The 18,657-nt window shown below is 42.5% G+C and overlaps 1 protein-coding gene across 1 annotated transcript; it reads left to right on the forward strand.

The window, feature by feature from the left end:
* Positions 1–633: 633 nt before the first annotated feature.
* On the forward strand, positions 634–15,413 carry CUNH13orf42 (chromosome unknown C13orf42 homolog). The gene is made up of 3 exons (XM_073669862.1): positions 634–1,047; positions 6,709–6,856; positions 15,187–15,413. The coding sequence occupies exons 1-3, from the start codon at positions 634–636 to the stop codon at positions 15,411–15,413; spliced, it is 789 nt and encodes a 262-aa protein (XP_073525963.1).
* The last annotated feature ends 3,244 nt before the right edge of the window (positions 15,414–18,657 follow it).

Consider the following 18,657-nt stretch of genomic DNA (forward strand, 5'->3'; position numbering starts at 1 on the left):
GACCTTACATGCACATTTATTAGATTTTAGTCCTTTTCAGTGTCTAGAAGCTCCACTGGCTACAAGTACAACAAAGTAGTAATTTTGCTTCTACTGAAAAAAAATTAAAGCAAAGTTTATTTTGTAAAACTGTAATATGAAGTCTTCATTTCCTACAAGTGATTCCAATATTTGTGTAGAATAAATTATCCGTTGCCGGCAGTTTCCTGTCCAGACTCCTTCATGCAGTATACATGGCATCTGGTTATCTGACTCCTCCATTTTCTTAACAATGAACAGACACCAGATACCCATGTGCTTTTCTGTTACCATGGAGAAAACACATGAGATCCTCTGTTACAGGCTAGATCAGTGATGAGGCTTTGTGCCTGGACCTGAAGACAGGACCTGTGCATCTAGGCTAAAGAATGAAGAAACTTAGTTGTAAAATGTTATTGCATCAAAGTTGTTAAAAAGGAAATTCTTTGCAAGAAGTTTGTCATCCAAGGTCAACCTCATCGACGGAAGCCAAAGGCCAAGTCCAACAAAGTTTTTGTCTACGAGACTTTGGGTCTTACTTAAAACTGGGTCACCGAGGACACAACGGTTCACATGTATATTGAGATCATTCCACAAATCTATCCAGAAAACGTCATGCTGAGAAAACTTCAGTCAGCCCTTCATCCGAACTCTTGCAGTCACGACCTCACCGAGGGCTGCACCACAAACAATGGCACACTTTCACCGGTTCGCCTGGTCCGCAGCACCTCTATGTATGTAGTTGGAGGAGGGAGACTAACTATTGCTGAGTCTTTAAAAAAGTATAAAAGCACCACAAATATTGAGGCGTCAGGATGCTGCTACTACAAAGATGAGGACTCTGCGTGGTTGTTTGCCAAGACCCAGGATTTCCTCCAGTATCTCCAGGATCTATTAGCTCTCAGGAAAAAATATTTGGCTAGTCTCCATAATTTAAGGTGCATAACGGGAACATCTGAATATTCACCAGTATCAACCAAATCATTTAAAATTGGCAAAATATCACCACATGAGATGGGTGACGGAAAGGTAAGAGGAAGTTGACATAAGTCAAGTCACTAACAAACCTAGTCAGTCTTTCTTAGGCCACATTCACACATCTGTGTCTATTTTATTTCCATATGTTTTTTTCCTCAACCATTTTTAAAAACTGAAGCAGGTAGACTGCTCGAACTTTTATTTATCCATTGACTCTTAACAATGGATCAGTTAAAAATTGGTGGAACATGGATTGAACTCTGAAGTACAAAGTCTGTTGTTCATTTTTCATCCTTTTTTAATTGATCTCAATAGACTTTAATGAGCAGGCTTGATCTGCAAAATGTCTCACATACTGGAGTTACGGATCCATTTTTAAAACTGATGTGTGTATGGATCAATGAAACTCTATGGTCGGTGTGCTGTCTGTTTTAAAAAAATGGACAGTACATGAACGGGTGCAAAGGATGTGTGAGTGCAGCTTTAGCTTTTTCTTTTTTTTAGGACAGTGGGTGACGGATACTATGAGGATTTTATAACTTGTATTACAGTTTTCACAGGTGTGGTCACTTAGCTTTTCTAGACTCCAGAATGGCAAATTCACCTTGCTTTGTAGTGATGCACATCCATAACATTTCCCAGAGAGTGAACTATGCTATTTAAGGCCACGTTCACACGTTTAGTATTTTGTCAGTATTTTACATCAGTATTTATATAGAAATACAGAAGTGGTGACGTGTTTCTATTATACTTTTCCTCTGATTGTTTCACTTCTAATTTTGGTTTAAAAATACTGGTGTAAAATACTGAACATGTGAATATGGCCTTAACTGGATAATGACCTATGACTTACTTTTTAACTATAGGTCATTCAACAAAGTTTAAACTCTGCTCAGGAGCTGACACTGCGTCATACCAGGCAGATGCTGACAGCTGCCCGAACCATAGGCAGCACGTATCAGACACTGGCTATATGATTTCCACCATGTACAGTGGTGGCCAAAAGTATTGGCACCCCGCAATTCTGTCAGATAATACTCAGTTTCTTCCAGAAAATGATTGCAATCACAAATTCTTTGGTCTTATTATCTTCGCTTGCAAGGAAAAAACACAAAAGAGAATGAAGCAAAAATCAAATCATTGATCATTTCACACAAAACTCCAAAAATGGGCCAGACAAAAGTATTGGCACCCTCAGCCTAATACTTGGTTGCACAACCTTTAGCCAAAATAACTGAGAACAACCGCTTCCGGTAACCATCAATGAGTTTCTTACAATGCTCTGCTGGAATTGTAGACCATTCTTCTTTGGCAAACTGCTCCAGGTCCCTGATATTTGAAGGGTGCCTTCTCCAAACTGCCATTTTGAGATCTCTCCACAGGTGTTCTATGGGATTCAGGTCTGGACTCATTGTTGGCCACCTTAGAAGTCTCCAGTGCTTTCTCTCAAACCATTTTATAGTGCTTTTGGAAGTGTGTTTTGGGTCATTGTCCTGCTGGAAGACCCATGACCTCTGAGGGAGACCCAGTTTTCTCACACTGGGTCCTACATTATGCTGCAAAATTTGTTGGTAGTCTTCAGACTTCATAATGCCATGCACACGGTCAAGCAGTCCAGTGCCAGAGGCAGCAAAGCAACCCCAAAACATCAGGGAACCTCCGCCATGTTTGACTGTAGGGACCGTGTTCTTTTCTTTGAATGCCTCTTTTTTTTTCCTGTACACTCTATGTGGATGCTTTTTCCCAAAAAGCTCTACTTTTGTCTCATCTGACCAGAGAACATTCTTCTAAAACGTTTTAGGCTTTCTCAGGTAAGTTTTGGCAAACTCCAGCCTGGCTTTTTTATGTCTCGGGGTAAGAAGTGGGGTCTTCCTGTGTATCCTACCATACAGTCCCTTTTCATTCAGACGCCGACGGATAGTACGGGTTGACACTGTTGTACCCTTGGACTGCAGGGCAGCTTGAACTTGTTTGGATGTTAGTCGAGGTTCTTTATCCACCATCCGCACAATCTTGCGTTGAAATCTCTCGTCAATTTTTCTTTTCTGTACACATCTAGGGAGGTTAGCCACAGTGCCATGGGCTTTAAACTTCTTGATGACACTGCGCACGGAAGACACAGGAACATTCAGGTCTTTGGAGATGGACTTGTAGCCTTGAGATTGCTCATGCTTCCTCACAATTTGGTTTCTCAAGTCCTCAGACAGTTCTTTGGTCTTCTTTCTTTTCTCCATGCTCAATGTGGTACACACAAGGACACAGAACAGAGGTTGAGTCAACTTTAATCCATGTTAACTGGCTGCAAGTGTGATTTAGTTATTGCCAACACCTGTTAGGTGCCACAGATAAGTTACAGGTGCTGTTAATTACACGAATTAGAGAAGCATCGCATGATTTTTCAAACAGTGCCAATACTTTTGTCCACCCCCTTTTTTAGGTTTGGTGTGGAATTATATCCAATTTGGCTTTAGGACAATTCTTTTTGTGTTTTTTCATTGAAGACAAATTAAATGAAGATAATAATACCAAAGAATTTGTGATTGCAATCATTTTCAGGAAGAAACTGAGTATTATCTGACAGAATTGCAGGGGTGCCAATACTTTTGGCCAGCACTGTATGTTTGACTCTGAAATGCTGCGGTGTTTCAGAGAAAATCATACCTTAAAAGACAGTCGGTGACCAAACTGCACGGGAAGCTAGTTGGTCACTCACATCCCCGGCAGCTTCTCCCCTCCCTATCCCCTTTAGTGACAGGTCTTGCCCTGCATGTGTGTATAGGGAGAGATCTGTCAGTCATTGGCAGAGGGCGAGAAGAAGTCGCTGAGGGTCCCTCCTTCCCGAATAGTCTCCTGTGTGACTATGTCCTTGGCAGCTTTTAAAGTATGTTTTTCTCTGAAAGAAGGCAGTATTTCAGAGTCAAAAATGCCTGACTGAAATCATACAGCTAGTGTCTGATACATGCTGCCTGTACGATTTGTCACTTTCAATCTCTGACAGTGCATTTAAATGTCGCCATTGCCTGTGCGTACCGGCTCCCATAGACCTCTTGCGGGTCATGGGGAACCAATGAGTTGCCATGGCAGCCGGCGGCCTGCATATAGGGCCATGTACCTGCCATCTTGGTTGTCCTGTGAAGCTGGGTCACAGGCTGCACATGATTTCTGTGGTCAGAGGGTATGGTCACATTGATGACTGCTTGTCATATCCCCTGATGAACCCCAATCAATTTTCTATGAGGGGAAACGCGTCGGGATAAGGGATAACGGAATTCTGTGACGGGATTCTTGAAGTTTTTCAACACGGCTATTTAGCTAAGTATTTGTTGACTTATTTCAGTATTGTTATCTATTTGGGATAGTAAGCAATCAATATTGGATTGACATCCTCATGATAGAAACATCTAGGTATTAATGTTTTCATGTTTATTCTTTCTTTTATCTGTGCATTGTATACTAAGGGCATGATAGGGTTCGGAGGGACAGTCGTCATGGAGCGGGGGCGCCATACCGTTTCAAAGTAGGGTGCCAACCTCCACTCTCAGGCAGGGATACAATCAGGGCCAAATAGGGCTGCTATGGTGAGCACCTTTTCTCCTGCATCGATTTAATTTATATTGTCTTTTTGTCTCTCTGACTATCTATATCATTATCGACAAACTCTTCATATTTTTACATTTTGACGGAGAGTTTTTTACTTGATAATATTAAAAGTTATATTTTAAGGGGTTTCCTTTATTTTCGGCATATATACTTACAGGGGTCCCCACCTCTAATTGAAATTTAGTTTTTTGAATACTAGAAATTTTCCATTAAATGTCACCTACTTAACCCAGCAGGAAGTATGGCCCCGCCTCAAAATCACTAAAGTAGAGTAGGTCCAGATGGCATACAACCCCAAGTACTGCAGGAATTAAAGGTACAGTATATTCCTATCTCCAAGATCCTATCCTAATATGTAATAGGTGTAATAATAATAATATTAGCAAATAACTCCAATTAGAAATGTAGTATAGTTTTTATGATGTCTCTTTTCTCATGTGCAGGCATTGCAGGATCTAGTGTGAAGGCTTATTCACAATCAGTATTTAGTCAGTATTTTTCATCAGTGTTTGTATGCCAAAACCAGGAGTGGAATATACAGAAAAAAACTGTAATTGAAAGATTTACAACTGTTCTGTGTTTTGGAGACTTTGCTGGTTTTGACATACAAATACTAGTGAAATACTGATCAAAACTACTGATGTTAACCCCCTCAGTGGGTTAACAACTGGCTCAGTGATAGGAAATAGAGAGTGGTTTTAATAGAAAACACTCGGTGTGGGTAACAGTTAAAAGTGGGGTACCAAAGGGGTAAGTATTGGGCCCTCTTTTTTTAACATATTTATTAATGACCTTGTAGAGGGAATACAGAGTACAATATCAACATTTGCAGATGAAATTAAACTCTACAAGGTAATCAACACAGTGGAGGATAATGTAATGTTATAGATGTATTTCTGTAAGCTAGAGGCTTGGGCTGAAAAATGGCAAATTAAGTTTAATATAGATAAAGATAAGGTCATGCACTTTGGCAGATGAAGTAAAATATATAATAATATAAAATACTGAGTAAATCTGCTACTGAAAAAGACTTGGGTGTGGTGGATAGCAAACTCAACTTTAGTGACCAGTACAAGTCAGCTGCTGCCAGGGCAAATAAAATAATGCTGTCTGGCTGGTATAATATATCTAGAAACCAGGCTGATTCACATATTCTGTAACTTGTCAACCACCCCTTTTCCATAGGTGATTTCTACTTATCATGAATCTTCCAGCACCATAAGAGCTAGAACTTAATTTTCCTCGCATTTCAAAAAACATTGCTGTCATGGCTTGCTTGCCCTAAACTAAATCCATGTCTCTCTGTTATGCCTACATTCAGTATGCCAGACAGGAGAGGAGGAGCAAAAAGATAAAGATCTCCCTCCACTTCCTATAATCCATCTTAGGCTACGTTCACACGTTCAGTATTTGGTCAGTATTTTACATCAGTTTTTGTAAGGCAAATACTGATGTAAAATACTGACCAAATACTAAACGTGTGAACATGGCCTTAGTTTCTCTGCTGAGACAGTTGTAAGGCAAGTTTATTATTAGTATTAGTCTTTATAATCACAGACATACTTAGAGGTAGCAAGAAGAAAAACAATTATTAAAATGGAGCTCTTTCTAGAGCAGAGTAATACTACTGCACCCCTAAATAAGTAAGACCGGGGGACTGGATGCCTGTTTGCCATCATTCCCTTCCATAAACCCCATTTCTTGTAGGACCATCGTTGCACAGGTTCACACCACCCATTAAAATAAATGATGCAGCCAACTGTGCCTGAACTTCTTTCTTCAGGGGTACCTTTACGTTTTATGCAACCTTGTGAAACATTTTCCCACTGCAGCTATTTCATTTCTATCGGTGAACTTCACTTGAATCTTTGCTGCATTTTTACATATACACCTTTAAAAAAAAACTACCATGTACATAGGATAAAAAATGTACATTTTATATTTCTGGATTCATTGACTCAAAGTATCTAACTAGTTATAGAATCATTGTTGCAACTGGAGGGCATATGAAGTGAATGTGCTGAGGAGACGTTGGGCCTTCTGGCTGGTTCTTCCTACCTGGAAAACTCATTTAGAAACATTCATGACTAAATGTTCATTGTATTTACACAGGTTTCAAGGGATAATGAAAAGCCGAGTCCCAACTCAGATATCGTGGACGCTATAGCTTACTTTGATTCAGTAATTGCAGGACTGGACACAGAGAGAAGAATAAGGACGGTACCAAGTGATTTCAAGCATGCGGATGTTGACTTTGATGGTTGGTGTTTTTACAATATTATTAGTTAATTTATACTGTTATTTCTGACATTAAACATTCCTATCCAAAGGAATGGAGCATAACCTTCAGATCGGTGGTGGTCCGAATGCTGGAACCCAGGCTTCGACTGGCCTACAGGAGAATAGGAGAATCCTCCGGTGGGCCCCTGTGCAAGAGCGGGCCACCACACTCCTATATGAGCAGTACTTGGCACTGTATACTTGAATCACTATGTACAGACAAAGGCAGAATCTTATTCATGTAACAATCTGCCCAGTTCATTGTTATATAAATTTGTGATTGAGGATAATGTCACATTTATATATAGCTGAATAATGGGGCCTGGAGTTGGTTACTGGTGGGCACTTTGCCCCCCAGTCCGACAGAACCTATCCCTATGATGGTTTTTTGAAATGCCCCTTCGGAGTTGCACCACTGCTTCACTCATTCTCTGTGGGAGATCCGAAGATAACTGAGAACAACAAACTAATTTTTCTGGCATTCCCATAGACAATGAATGCAGTCTAGAATGTATATGTAGCAGTCGAAGAAAAATAAAGTTGATTGGCAAATAAAAAAAAATAGATAAAATCTTCAAATTTTATTCCATAATTATCAAACAATTAAAATCCACATGCTGGTGATAGGACAAACACTCTAATGCATTTCTGGCGCTGTGTGAGCCCTTAGTCATGGAGAATGCAAAAACATTGTGGAAACATACCTTATAGAACAAACCTCCAAAATATGTGGAAACAATAATTATAATTAGGCAAATGTGTATGCAAAGAGCTTGATATACTGTCTGAAAGAACTTTAAATCATTACTGGAACTTTATTATACAATAAATATGGACTCATATAAGCAAAAAAAAAACAAAAAAAACCCTTTTAATAAAAGAACACAGTATCATTCCTATAATTTTAAATCTTGCAGTTTGGTAATGGAGACATTCAGTATTTGGTATGCGCCTTACTCCTCAGTGCCTGCTGCCACCACATCTTACAGGCACTTGGGGCTTTTTGACCACCTTCCTCATCAGGAATCTGGTGGCAGTCGGTGATGGCTTCCTCTTTATATCACATAAAGAGAGTGTAGCCAGGATTCTTTTAACTTTGAACTTGCGATCTATGTTTCCAGTTGTAGTTGTAGTAAATTTATTGCCGTTGCTATCTTTTCACATTCTCCTCCTTGTTTGTGCACGGGAATGATCTCTTAACTTTTTGAGCCACTCTCTTGATAATCCAAGAATATTAGTGAACTAGAGGCCATTGCCCATGAGGAGTGGGCTGAGGTTCCTTAGGAACGCTGCCAGAAGTTGGTGTTTGGCTATGCATTACATATGCAGCAGGCTATAAAAGCCAAAGGTGCTCCGCTAAGTGCTAAGGACGCTTGTCATGAAAGGGATGAATAATTCTGAGACTATTGTGCAATAGTTTTAAAAATCATTTGTGATAAATTTCAGAGAAACCACTTGTTATCTTAGTTGTGTTGCGTTATTTAAATTGGTCCTGTTTCATTGGTTTATAGCTAACATCAGAAAGTTTGTAAATTTTGCTAATAAATCTAATTTGCAAGGGGGGTGGAGTAACTTTCATTGAAATGGGAAGAGTCTCTGGGCTTACAGATTAACAACAACCCAAGTGTGTAGTCAGATCCTGAAGTTATTTGTTAGTCCACTCCTGTTGCAATTTAGCAGGATGAAGGGGCAGACAAAGAAGGGTAACAGATTAATAGCAGATCAGTCACCATGTCTGCAACTATATCTATAAATATATTGTGATAGAGTCACTGGTGATATATGTGAGTGGAGATATGTTTCACTGTGGCTACTAGCTTCAGTGAACTAAACCTACAAATTTCCTCCAGTATGTCATGTGTTGAGGGTTAAACCACCATTTTCAAAAGGAGTGTTTTTTTGTGAATAACATTGAGAAGGGCGAGAGGTCATTCACCATATCTCCACCACAGGGTTGGCTGGGCAAGTTAAATGCTCAGTTACTGTTTTTTTTTTTCTCTGGTGTGGCTGGAGAAGGAAGTCTCAAGACTGTGTGTGTGGAAGCAAGAGAGCTCCGCAGAAAGATTTTTATTTGGTTTAACTTCATTTTGCTCCCCAGAGCAGGCAAAATCCTTCTCACCTATGGACTATACTATACTTTATCTTTTTGTTTTTTGTTATCCCGGAGAGGACGTGTTTATTTTGTGGAACTCTGCTGAGGTTTATGCCATATCCCAATAAACCTACAGGAAGTTAACCCGAGACGTGTTTCCTTTGTCTGCCTCTGTGAGAGCCGAGTAAGTCTCTTTACCACAGTTGGTGCGATAGTGCATGCAAAATTCTAGGAACACGTGTACCTGCCACAGAGAATGGTGGATGTCCTGGGTAAAGGCCATCAGCCAGCAAGAGATGTCAGGCAGCATGGAAGAGCTCATCAAGTACTTGGTCCAAAGTCAACAGCAGCAGCAGTACCAGCAGCACATGCAGCAGCAGGTACAGCAGGAGACAAACTCCTGATGCAGCAGATCCAACAGCAGCAGCGGCAGGTGGAACTCCTAGCAGGGGAAGTTCGCAGCAGAGATACAGCCCCTCCCTCAAGTCCAGGTGATGTGTCATACGTCCGGAAGGCGGTAACGCGAGCTATGCAAAAGACGTCCCCAGGTGATGATGTTTAGGCATTTTTGACTCTGTTCGAAAGGGTAACAGAGTGGGAAAAGGTGCCGCCAGATCAGTGGGCAGAGGTGCTGGCCCCCTATTTAAAGGGTGAACCCCAAAAGGTCTACTATGACGTGGCCCTACAGGATGAACAGGAGTATGCCAAGTTAAAGGCTAAGTGCCCACGTTGCGGAACTGAAGCATATTTTTTACGCTTCTCCCTGGCGGGAAAATCGCATGCGGATTTTACATGCGGTTTTCCCGCCAGGTAGAAGCATTTGTGAGGCGTCTTTGCAGCGTCTTTGCATGCATTTCCGCATGCGGGTTATCAAGCACTTCTCCAAGTGATTTAAGCATCACTTGGAAAAGTGCTTGACAACTTGTTCACACTATATAAATCCATGCAACCGGCATGGATTTATATAGTGTGACCAAGTAATAGTTAAAAAAAAAGAATCAGAATGGTAAAAAAGAAAAAAATAAAGTTTATACTCACTTTCCGATGCATTCTCTGCCCCGTCCGGAGTCTTGAGCGGCTCACGCTGTTGTGTGCAGGACCTGCGGTGAAGTCATTGAGTCATGTGATGGGTCACATGACTCAATGACGTGGCAGGTCCTTCAGACAACAGCGCGACGGAGGGAAAACATCAGAAGATAAGTATAAACTTTATTTTTTCTTTTTTTTACAGGTTCTTTGGTACCCAGGTCTGGATGAGAGTCTCCTCTCATCCAGACTTGGGTACCATCCGCACATTGATTCCGCATGCGGAAACGCAAAATTAATGAACATGCTGCAGATTTTTGACCGCAGCATATACGCTGCGGAAAAATCCGCAGCATGGGCATTGACATTGCGGAATGCCATTGGGGACCATGGGGTGCGGATATACATGCGTTTTACAAAATTCCGCAGCATATACGCTTGTAATACGCAACGTGGGCACGCAGCCAAAGACAGAGATATTGGCACGCTCAGGAGTGACTGTCTGTCAGAACACAAAATGTCCACCACATATGCTAGCGACAAACCCCCTTGCTCGCTGGTGTTTGAGTTGCTACATCTAGTCCTGAAATGGTCACAGCCAGAGTCTTCCACTCCTGCCCAGATGGTTGAGCATGTGGTGAAGGACAGATTCATCCATTCCCTTCCCAGGCCGGTGCAGACCTGGTTGCCCAGGGCGACCCTCGAAACGCGGACAGCCTTGTGGGCCTAGTAGAGAGGTACCAAGTGGTCGAGAAATTTCTCGGGATACCGGACATAGCCACTTCCCCGTACTGGAATACCCAAAGGGGGGGGGGGGTTTAGAGCCACAACTGGGGGGTGTCCCAATTCCACTAAGGGTCCCGCAAAGACTTTTGTTAAGAAACTGGTCTGTTGGCGGTATCACAATCCTGGACAGGTAGCTGCCTGGTGTCATATGTCCCCTGAGCCAATGGACTGCACCCTAGGCAGACGTTGTTCTTATTACGCTTATCCAGCCTGCAGTGTGGACTGTCAATCCAGCGAGGGGCCGCAGGCGTGTGCCGTGCCCATTAATGGAGTGAGGGTGCTTGGACTATTGGACTCTGGGAGTCTGGTGACCTGAATCAGTGCCAACCTTCCCCATCAGCTAATCCCTGCCAAAACTGTGGGCGATCGCTGCATACATGGGGACGCCAAGGACTACCCTGTGGCCAGAGTGACAGTGGGAACAGACTGTGGTGCCCAGTACCATGAGGTTGATGTGGTCGAGGACATGATACATCCCATCATATTGGGGCATGATTTTTGTTTGTTTTAGGACTTGTGGGGGAAGAGAACCGGACTGAGTCACGTGGGTAAAAGCCAGGTCCCTAGCGAAATCTGAAGTGGATGAGTTCCCACTGTGTGAACCTTGCCGGCGAAGAAGACGAGAAGGTGACCGAGGAGGCCAACCTCCCTGAGTTAGAAGTGTCTGGAGAGAACTTTGGGACTGCTCAAGTTTGGGACCTGATCTTAAAGGGGGCGTTTGACCAGGTTACTGTCTGTAACGGGGTTGCTCAAGAGCCGGGGGCCGACACCAGACTCCCCCACTTCGCAGTTCAGGGGGAGCTATTGCATCGGGTGACCAAACTAAGGGGTGAAGAGATAGTGGAACAGCTGTTAGTTCCAGGGCCATACCGATGGAGGGTAGTAGATATGGCCCATTCACATGTTCTGGGGGGACACCTGGGGGTCAAAAAGACTCAGGAAAGGATATTGAGGAGGTTTTATTGGCCAGAGTTTAACAGAGAGTGGCTAAACTATTGTAGGTCCTGCTCCACCTGCCAGATAACCGCTCCCTCTTCCCACATCCGTATGCCTCTAATCCCACTACCTGTTATAGAAATCCCCTTTGAGAGGATTGCCATGGACCTAGTGGGGCCCTTAGTTAAATCGTCACGGGACCACCAATACATCCTGGTGGTCATGGACTATGCGACCCAGTACCCAGACGCGGTACCACTAAGGAACTCATCGAGTAGAAGCATAGCCTGGGAACTTGTCCATATATTTGCCAGGACCGGATTACCAAAGGAGATACTAACCGACCATGGAACCCCATTCATGAGCAAGATAATAAAGGAGCTGTGTAAGGTCCTCCAGATTGCCCAGCTGCGATCCTCCGTTTACCATCCACAGACAGACGGCCTGGTTGAGCGCTTTAATAAAACCCTAAAAGCGTCGTAGAGAGGGATGGTCGTGTCTGGTACTACCTGCTACCGTTCCTGCTCTTCTCCATAAGGGAGGTTCCACAAGCCTCTACTGGTTTCTCCCCATTTGAGCTACTGTATGCGCGACAACCGCGAGGGCTCCTGGATATTGCCAAAGAAACCTGGGAAGCCGAGGTTACGCCCCACCGGAGAATAATAGAACATGTCACCCAGATGCAGGAGAGAATTGCGGAAGTGATGCCTATCGTGAAGGCGCCTCTCCTCCAGGCACAGGAGGCCCAGGCAAGGGTCTATAACCGATCAGCGAGGCTGAGGGAGTTCCAGCCTGGGGACTATGTTCTAATACCCACAGTCGAGAGCAAGTTCCTGGCCAAGTGGCAAGACCCGTATGAGGTGGTGGAGAAACTCAGCTAACTTAATTATAAAGTCCACCAGCCAGGCTGAAGAAAGCCACACCATATATAATGTAAACTTACTCAAACCATGGCGAGATCGGGAACCCGTGGGAGCTCCTTGCCTGGGAGCCCCTCCCGAAAGCAAAGTGAAATATGTCACAATAGCGGAGACTCTATCACCGGCCCAGAAGCAAGAGTGTCGAGAACTGCTGCAGCAGAATCGTGACCTGTTCTCAGAGTTGCCAGGGCATATGCACATGGTAGAGCATGATGTTTTAACAGAGCCACATATAAGAGTGAATCTGATGCCCTATAGGATTCCTGAAGTAAGCAAGGAGGTGATCTCAACCGAGGTGAAAAGGATGTTAGACCTCAGCGTGATAGAGGAGTCAAAGAGCGGATGGTAGAGTCCCATCGTTCTCATGCCAAAACTCAACGGAGAGTGGAGGTTTTGCAATGACTACCGCCGACTGAATGAGGTATCCAAATGTGACACATACCCGATGCCCCGCGTCGATGTACTCATCGAGAGGCTTGGACCTGCGAGATATATTACCACACTCGACCTGACGAAAGGCTACTGGCAGATCCCCATGTCCCAGAGGGCCAAGGAGAAGATGGCTTGCTCAACATCTGATGGGTGTTTCCAATACACTTGAATGCATTTCGAACTGCAGGGGGCCCCAGCCACCTTCCAGAGGGCCATGGATCGGATCCTCACACCACATAAGAAGTATGCCGCAGCCTACCTTGATGACATTGTCGTCTTTAGCCCAGGCTGGGCTAGTCATCTACCAAAGGTACAGGTGATTCTGGATGCTCTTAGGAAAGCAGGATTTACTGTAAATCCGAAAAAATGTGCCATTGGAAAGGAGAAGGCCAAGTACTTAGGCTATGTCACCGGGAGAGGCGAAATTAAGCTAAATTAAGCCATAAGTCAATAAAGTCGATGCAATCCAGAAGTTGCCGCAGCCGCTCTCCATGAAGCAGGTGAGAGCGTTTCTTGGAATTGTGGGATGTTACCGGCGGTTTATCCCAAATTGCGCCACTTACTTATCTTCTCAAAAGCACCAGATCATCGATGGCGAAATGGACGAATGAAACTGAGACGGTGTTCCAACAGCTGGAGATAGCATTGTGTAAGCAGCCGGTCCTCATCGCACCAGACTTTAATAAAGAATTTGTGGTCCAGACAAACGCATCAGAAGAAGGCCTAGGAGCCGTGCTCTCCCAAGAGATAAATGGGGAGGAACATCCCATCCTGTATCTGAGCTGGAAGCTTTCATCCTGTGAGAAAAACTATGCTATAGTAGAAAAAGAGTGCTTAGCCATAAAATGGGCCATGGATACACTGAGATATTACCTACTAGGCCGGAAGTTTAAACTGGTGTCAGACCATGCCCCTTTGAGATGGTTGAGGGAAAAGAAACTTTCACCTTTGGACTAGGTGGTTCTTAGGTCTCCAGGACTTTAATTTTCACGTGGAGCATAGACCCGGGAAGTTACACAGTAACATGGATGCCCTTTCTAGAATTCCCTGTCTGGAGTCTGAAGGTGCCGAAATCCCCAGATTTGAGGAGAGGGGGGAATATGCGACAGTCATTGGTGATATATGTGAGGGGAGATATATTTCACTGCAGCTACTAGCTTCAGTGAACTAAACCTACAAATTTCCTCCAGCATGTTATGTGTTGGGGGTTAAACCACCATTTTCAAAGGGAGTGTTATTTTGTGAATGACATTGAGAAGGGTGGGAGGTCACTCACCATATCTCCACCTTAGGGTGTGGCTGGGCAAGTTAACTGCTCAGTCTCCAGACTGTGTGTGTGGAAGCCAGAGCGCTCCACATAAGGACTCATGTTTGGTGGAACTTCATTGTGCTAACCTGAGCTTTTGTGGAACCCTGCTGAGGTTTATGCCATATCCCAATAAACCTACAGGGAGTTAACCCGAGAAGTGTTTCCTGTGTCTGCCTCTGTGAGAGCCGAGCAAGTCACTTTACCACAGTATATATATATATATATATATATATATATATATATATATATATATATATATATATATATATATAACATTTATTTTTTATTTGACATAGTTTATTATTGTTAATCCAGACTATAAAGTCTTTTCTTTTCGGAAAAAAAACTCCAGCAAAAAATGGTACCTTTTGCCTGATTTAAACAAGTTCTCATTTATCAATTGTGCGGCCCCTATAATACAGAAACAATTCAACAATACTTTAATCACCATTATTTTGAAGGCAGAAACAGGACATTTCAGGACATTTGGGGTCATTTAACAATGGATTTACTTACAGTAATCTAAAACTTGTTTCTTAAATGGATTTAGATAAATTCAGACTGTAATTATGAGGTGACTTGGCCATATAACTAAGAGAACAGCATCTACCACAGTATGATCAATGTGTAATTTCGCTTTATGATTTTTTAAGATGAGAATTGCCTGATTTATAGATATCATAACCTTGCACTACCTGTTTCTTATCAATACATATAGATATGTGCTTTGGAAAACCTATTATTAAGCCTATTAGGAGTCATTAATCCATTGTCTTCCTTTCTGTTATTCATGTTCTCCTTTTCCTCAGTGGCCACCAGTAGCAGAGAACATAGTTTACACTCAAACTGGATTCTACGAGCCCCAAGGAGAAGCACGGAGGAAGTCCTGAGAACTTCCATATACAGCCAGTCGTGGCGGTGCAGCATGGGGAACACAAGTCTTAAGCGAATAGAGCGGTATCCAATCTATCTGCCGAAAGCTGTAGAAGGAGCGTTTAGCACACTGAAATTCAAACCTCGGCCAAAAGTAAAGTAATGGAGATTCATTCCTAACTGAGGACTATGTATTTTGGTGCTAATGGCCTACATATAATGAGCCTAAAACGAGCCTTAATCTTGTCTCATAGAGTTTGACTGTCGGGTCTAGTAAATCTGAACATTTCTATCAGGATAGACTATCAATATCTGATTGGTGAGGGTGTGACACCCTGCACCCCAGCCGAACAGCTGTTACCGGCGGTAGCGGTGGCCAGCATTTCTATAGTGGTCGCGGCCAGGTGCTACAAGTCCACCCCCTGTTCAAATGAACTGCAGATCCACCCCCTATTCAAATGAATAAGGGATAGATCTGTAGTACCTGGCTGTGGCTGTGTTCTGGCAGCATCTGAGAGTTTACGGTCACCGATGGCAACAGTAACAGCTGATCAGCAAGGGTGCCAGGTGTCCAAACGATAGGCCATCAATATAAAAGTAGTGGCCAACTTCATTAATGCAGCAAAAAATGTATCTAGTTTCAGATCCATTTTACCAGAATGAAATTCTCGGAAGAATATTTTAAAACTTTGTAAACAACCCTCAGAGGATCTGCAAGATAACATGCATGCTAATGTTCCAGTATCAGTATATATATATATATATATATATATATATATACACACACGTATATATACATATATGTATACATATGTATAAATATATGTGTGTATATATATTTTTATATATATATATATATATTTACATATACACACGGACACACACACACATACTGTATATATGATACTCTATCAAGGCTCTGACAAAATAAGTCCAGTAAACCTTAGGCTTGGGCTACACGATAACGTGTTGCATGACATGAATGTCGTGATGTTGTATTCATCATCACATCTAAAGATTTGTAATGGGATAGTTTTGTGACCTGTGACCTATCAAGGTTGTCACAAAAAAAAATCCAGTTGGATTCAATTTTGTCTTAAATGTAAGTTGCATGTGACTGCAACTCGCAAGCTGCATGTCTGTGATTTCGCTGGTTTTTTGGTTGTTTTTTTTTAACAGCCAATTCATAACTTTGAAATAGTTTCATGATGGCATGTTGCACAAGACAAGTTGCACAAGACTTTTTGGACATGAGACTGGTGTAAAACTTGCTGTCTTGCTTACACATGTCACCTTGCAGCACTAGCCTTATCACAAAAAGACTCACGCCAAGCTTGGTTGTCGCTTTTTATGGCAGTGTATGATGGCAATAAGGCAGTAGATAATTACGGAGTTGAACGAAAAGATTGTCAAGACCCTGGTCCAGCAGCCAAGATGGTGATCCAGAGCCTTGTGAACCTCCTCCTACATGAAGGCATCCCCAGCATCTTTTCTGATTATCACTCACGCATGATGTCTCCAAACCTACTAATCAGACAAGGCGCTTGGGATGCCGGCAGGTAGGAGGAGGTTCGTGGGGCTCTGAATCACCGTCATGGATGCTTGACTAGGGTCCTTCAATTCTTTTTGTTCAACTCACTGAATCCATTTACTCTTTTTCATATTTTTGTATATAAATTCCGTGGTGGACAGAGAGTGACCTGCGTGCTCTGGGACCTCACACTGGGACCTCAGCTGACAGACATTTTTCCTGCCTCCTTGATACAGTGTCTTTTCTCCAGGAAGAGCACAAGAAGTGGGGGTTAAATTCAAACTTCCCACCTCCTGTCTCCCCCCAAAAGATGACATTGGGAGGCCCCATACACATTATGTGGGTTTTACCTACTTCAATGAAACGTGTATGTGCGCCTTTTCTTTTGGCAGATAAATTGTATTTACACTTGTGTTTTTGCAGACCCTTAAAACTTGTAACTGTGTAAAGGGCTCTAATACGGAAGAATCAGTCCGCTGTCGTATGGATGTAATTTTTTTATGCTAGTTTTCTAACCCTAAACCTTAATGTGCCACGTTGCTTGATGACAGGATTTATAAATGCTAGTAAAGGAGAAGAGGAAAAAGAACTGTACATAATGTATGTCATGATGTTTTTTTCAAAACTTTCTTGGTCTTCCAACAAGCCGTCCTGGCACGAATTAACTGTTAATAAAATTATTTTTTTCTATTAAAAGTTTCATTTATGTCTTTTTTTAGGGGTTGACTTTTTTTGTAAACAGTATGGCCCTGATTCATCAAAACAATTTCGCCAGAATTCTGGCATAAAAAGCTTTGAAGAGTGGCAAAATTTTTGCTCACCTCTGAGTTGTGAAAAAATGTTGAGACTTTTGCCGTTTTCACAAAAGTCTCCTAGCTCAGCCAAAATGGACAGATCTGGGGTGGGATGGGGGCATGACGCCATAGCACATCTAATTCATGATGAGCTGTGATGAACTTTACACCAGAAATCTTAAGCCAGTCCCTGACAGGAATAAGATTTGAGATGAGGTGCACGGAGGCGTATTTCACACGTGAGATGCTCTTGAATCATGAGCGTTTGACTCCAACACCCCACCAATCAAGATCGGTGTGAAAATGGTCGGTCTTGATGATTCAGGACCAATGTGTTCAAGTAGCTTTTAATGTAGAGTGGTGTGTCAAACTTGGGTTATGCAGCAGGACAATGATACAAAACATACCAGCACGTCCACCTCTGGATGGCTTAATAAAAACAAAATTAAGACTTTGGAGTGGCCTAGTCAAAGTCCTGACCTTAATTTGATTGAGATGCTGTGGCATGACCTTAAAAAGGTGGTTCATGCTTGGAAACCCTCCAATATAGCTGAATTAAATCAATTTTGCAAAGATGAGTGGGCCAAAATTTCTCCAGAGTTATGTAAAACACTCATTGCCAGTTATCACAAACGCTTGATTACAGTTGTCGTTGCTAAGGATGGCCCAACCAGTTATTAGGTTTGGGGGCAATCACTTTTTCACACAGGGCCCTGTAGGTTTGGATTTCTTTTTCTCTTAATAATAAAGACCTTCATTTAAAAACTGCATTTTGTGTTTACTTGTGTTTTCTTTGTCTAATATTTAAATTTGTTTTGTGATCTGAAACATTTAAGTGTGAGAAACATGCAAAAGACTAAGAAATCAGGAAGGGGGCAAACACTTTTCAGACATTGCAGTTATTAGAGATTTGTAGGAATCCAGACTAACAGAATAAACTTATGCACAATGGTGAGAAGATACAAATTTCATATTGATCTGTCCATTCCTCAATTTAGAAACCAGAATCCCAGAGCTGCAAGACAATAGTGCCAACCACTGGGCAGGATTATGTGCATGAGCCCACAGAAAAAAGACAACTG

This window comes from Phyllobates terribilis, unplaced genomic scaffold (genome assembly GCF_046119375.1).
Source record: "Phyllobates terribilis strain yellow unplaced genomic scaffold, ASM4611937v1 Scaffold_2__4_contigs__length_985480577, whole genome shotgun sequence".
Taxonomy (NCBI): domain Eukaryota; kingdom Metazoa; phylum Chordata; class Amphibia; order Anura; family Dendrobatidae; genus Phyllobates; species Phyllobates terribilis.

Excerpts from the sequence above, each read along its gene's own strand:
- CUNH13orf42 (XM_073669862.1), top strand. The coding sequence starts at position 634 with ATGCTGAGAAAACTTCAGTCAGCCCTTCATCCGAACTCTTGCAGTCAC. Across the intron at positions 1,048-6,708 it reads ATGAGATGGGTGACGGAAAG|GTTTCAAGGGATAATGAAAA; the intron begins GTAAGAGGAAGT and ends GTATTTACACAG. Across the intron at positions 6,857-15,186 it reads TGCGGATGTTGACTTTGATG|TGGCCACCAGTAGCAGAGAA; the intron begins GTTGGTGTTTTT and ends CCTTTTCCTCAG.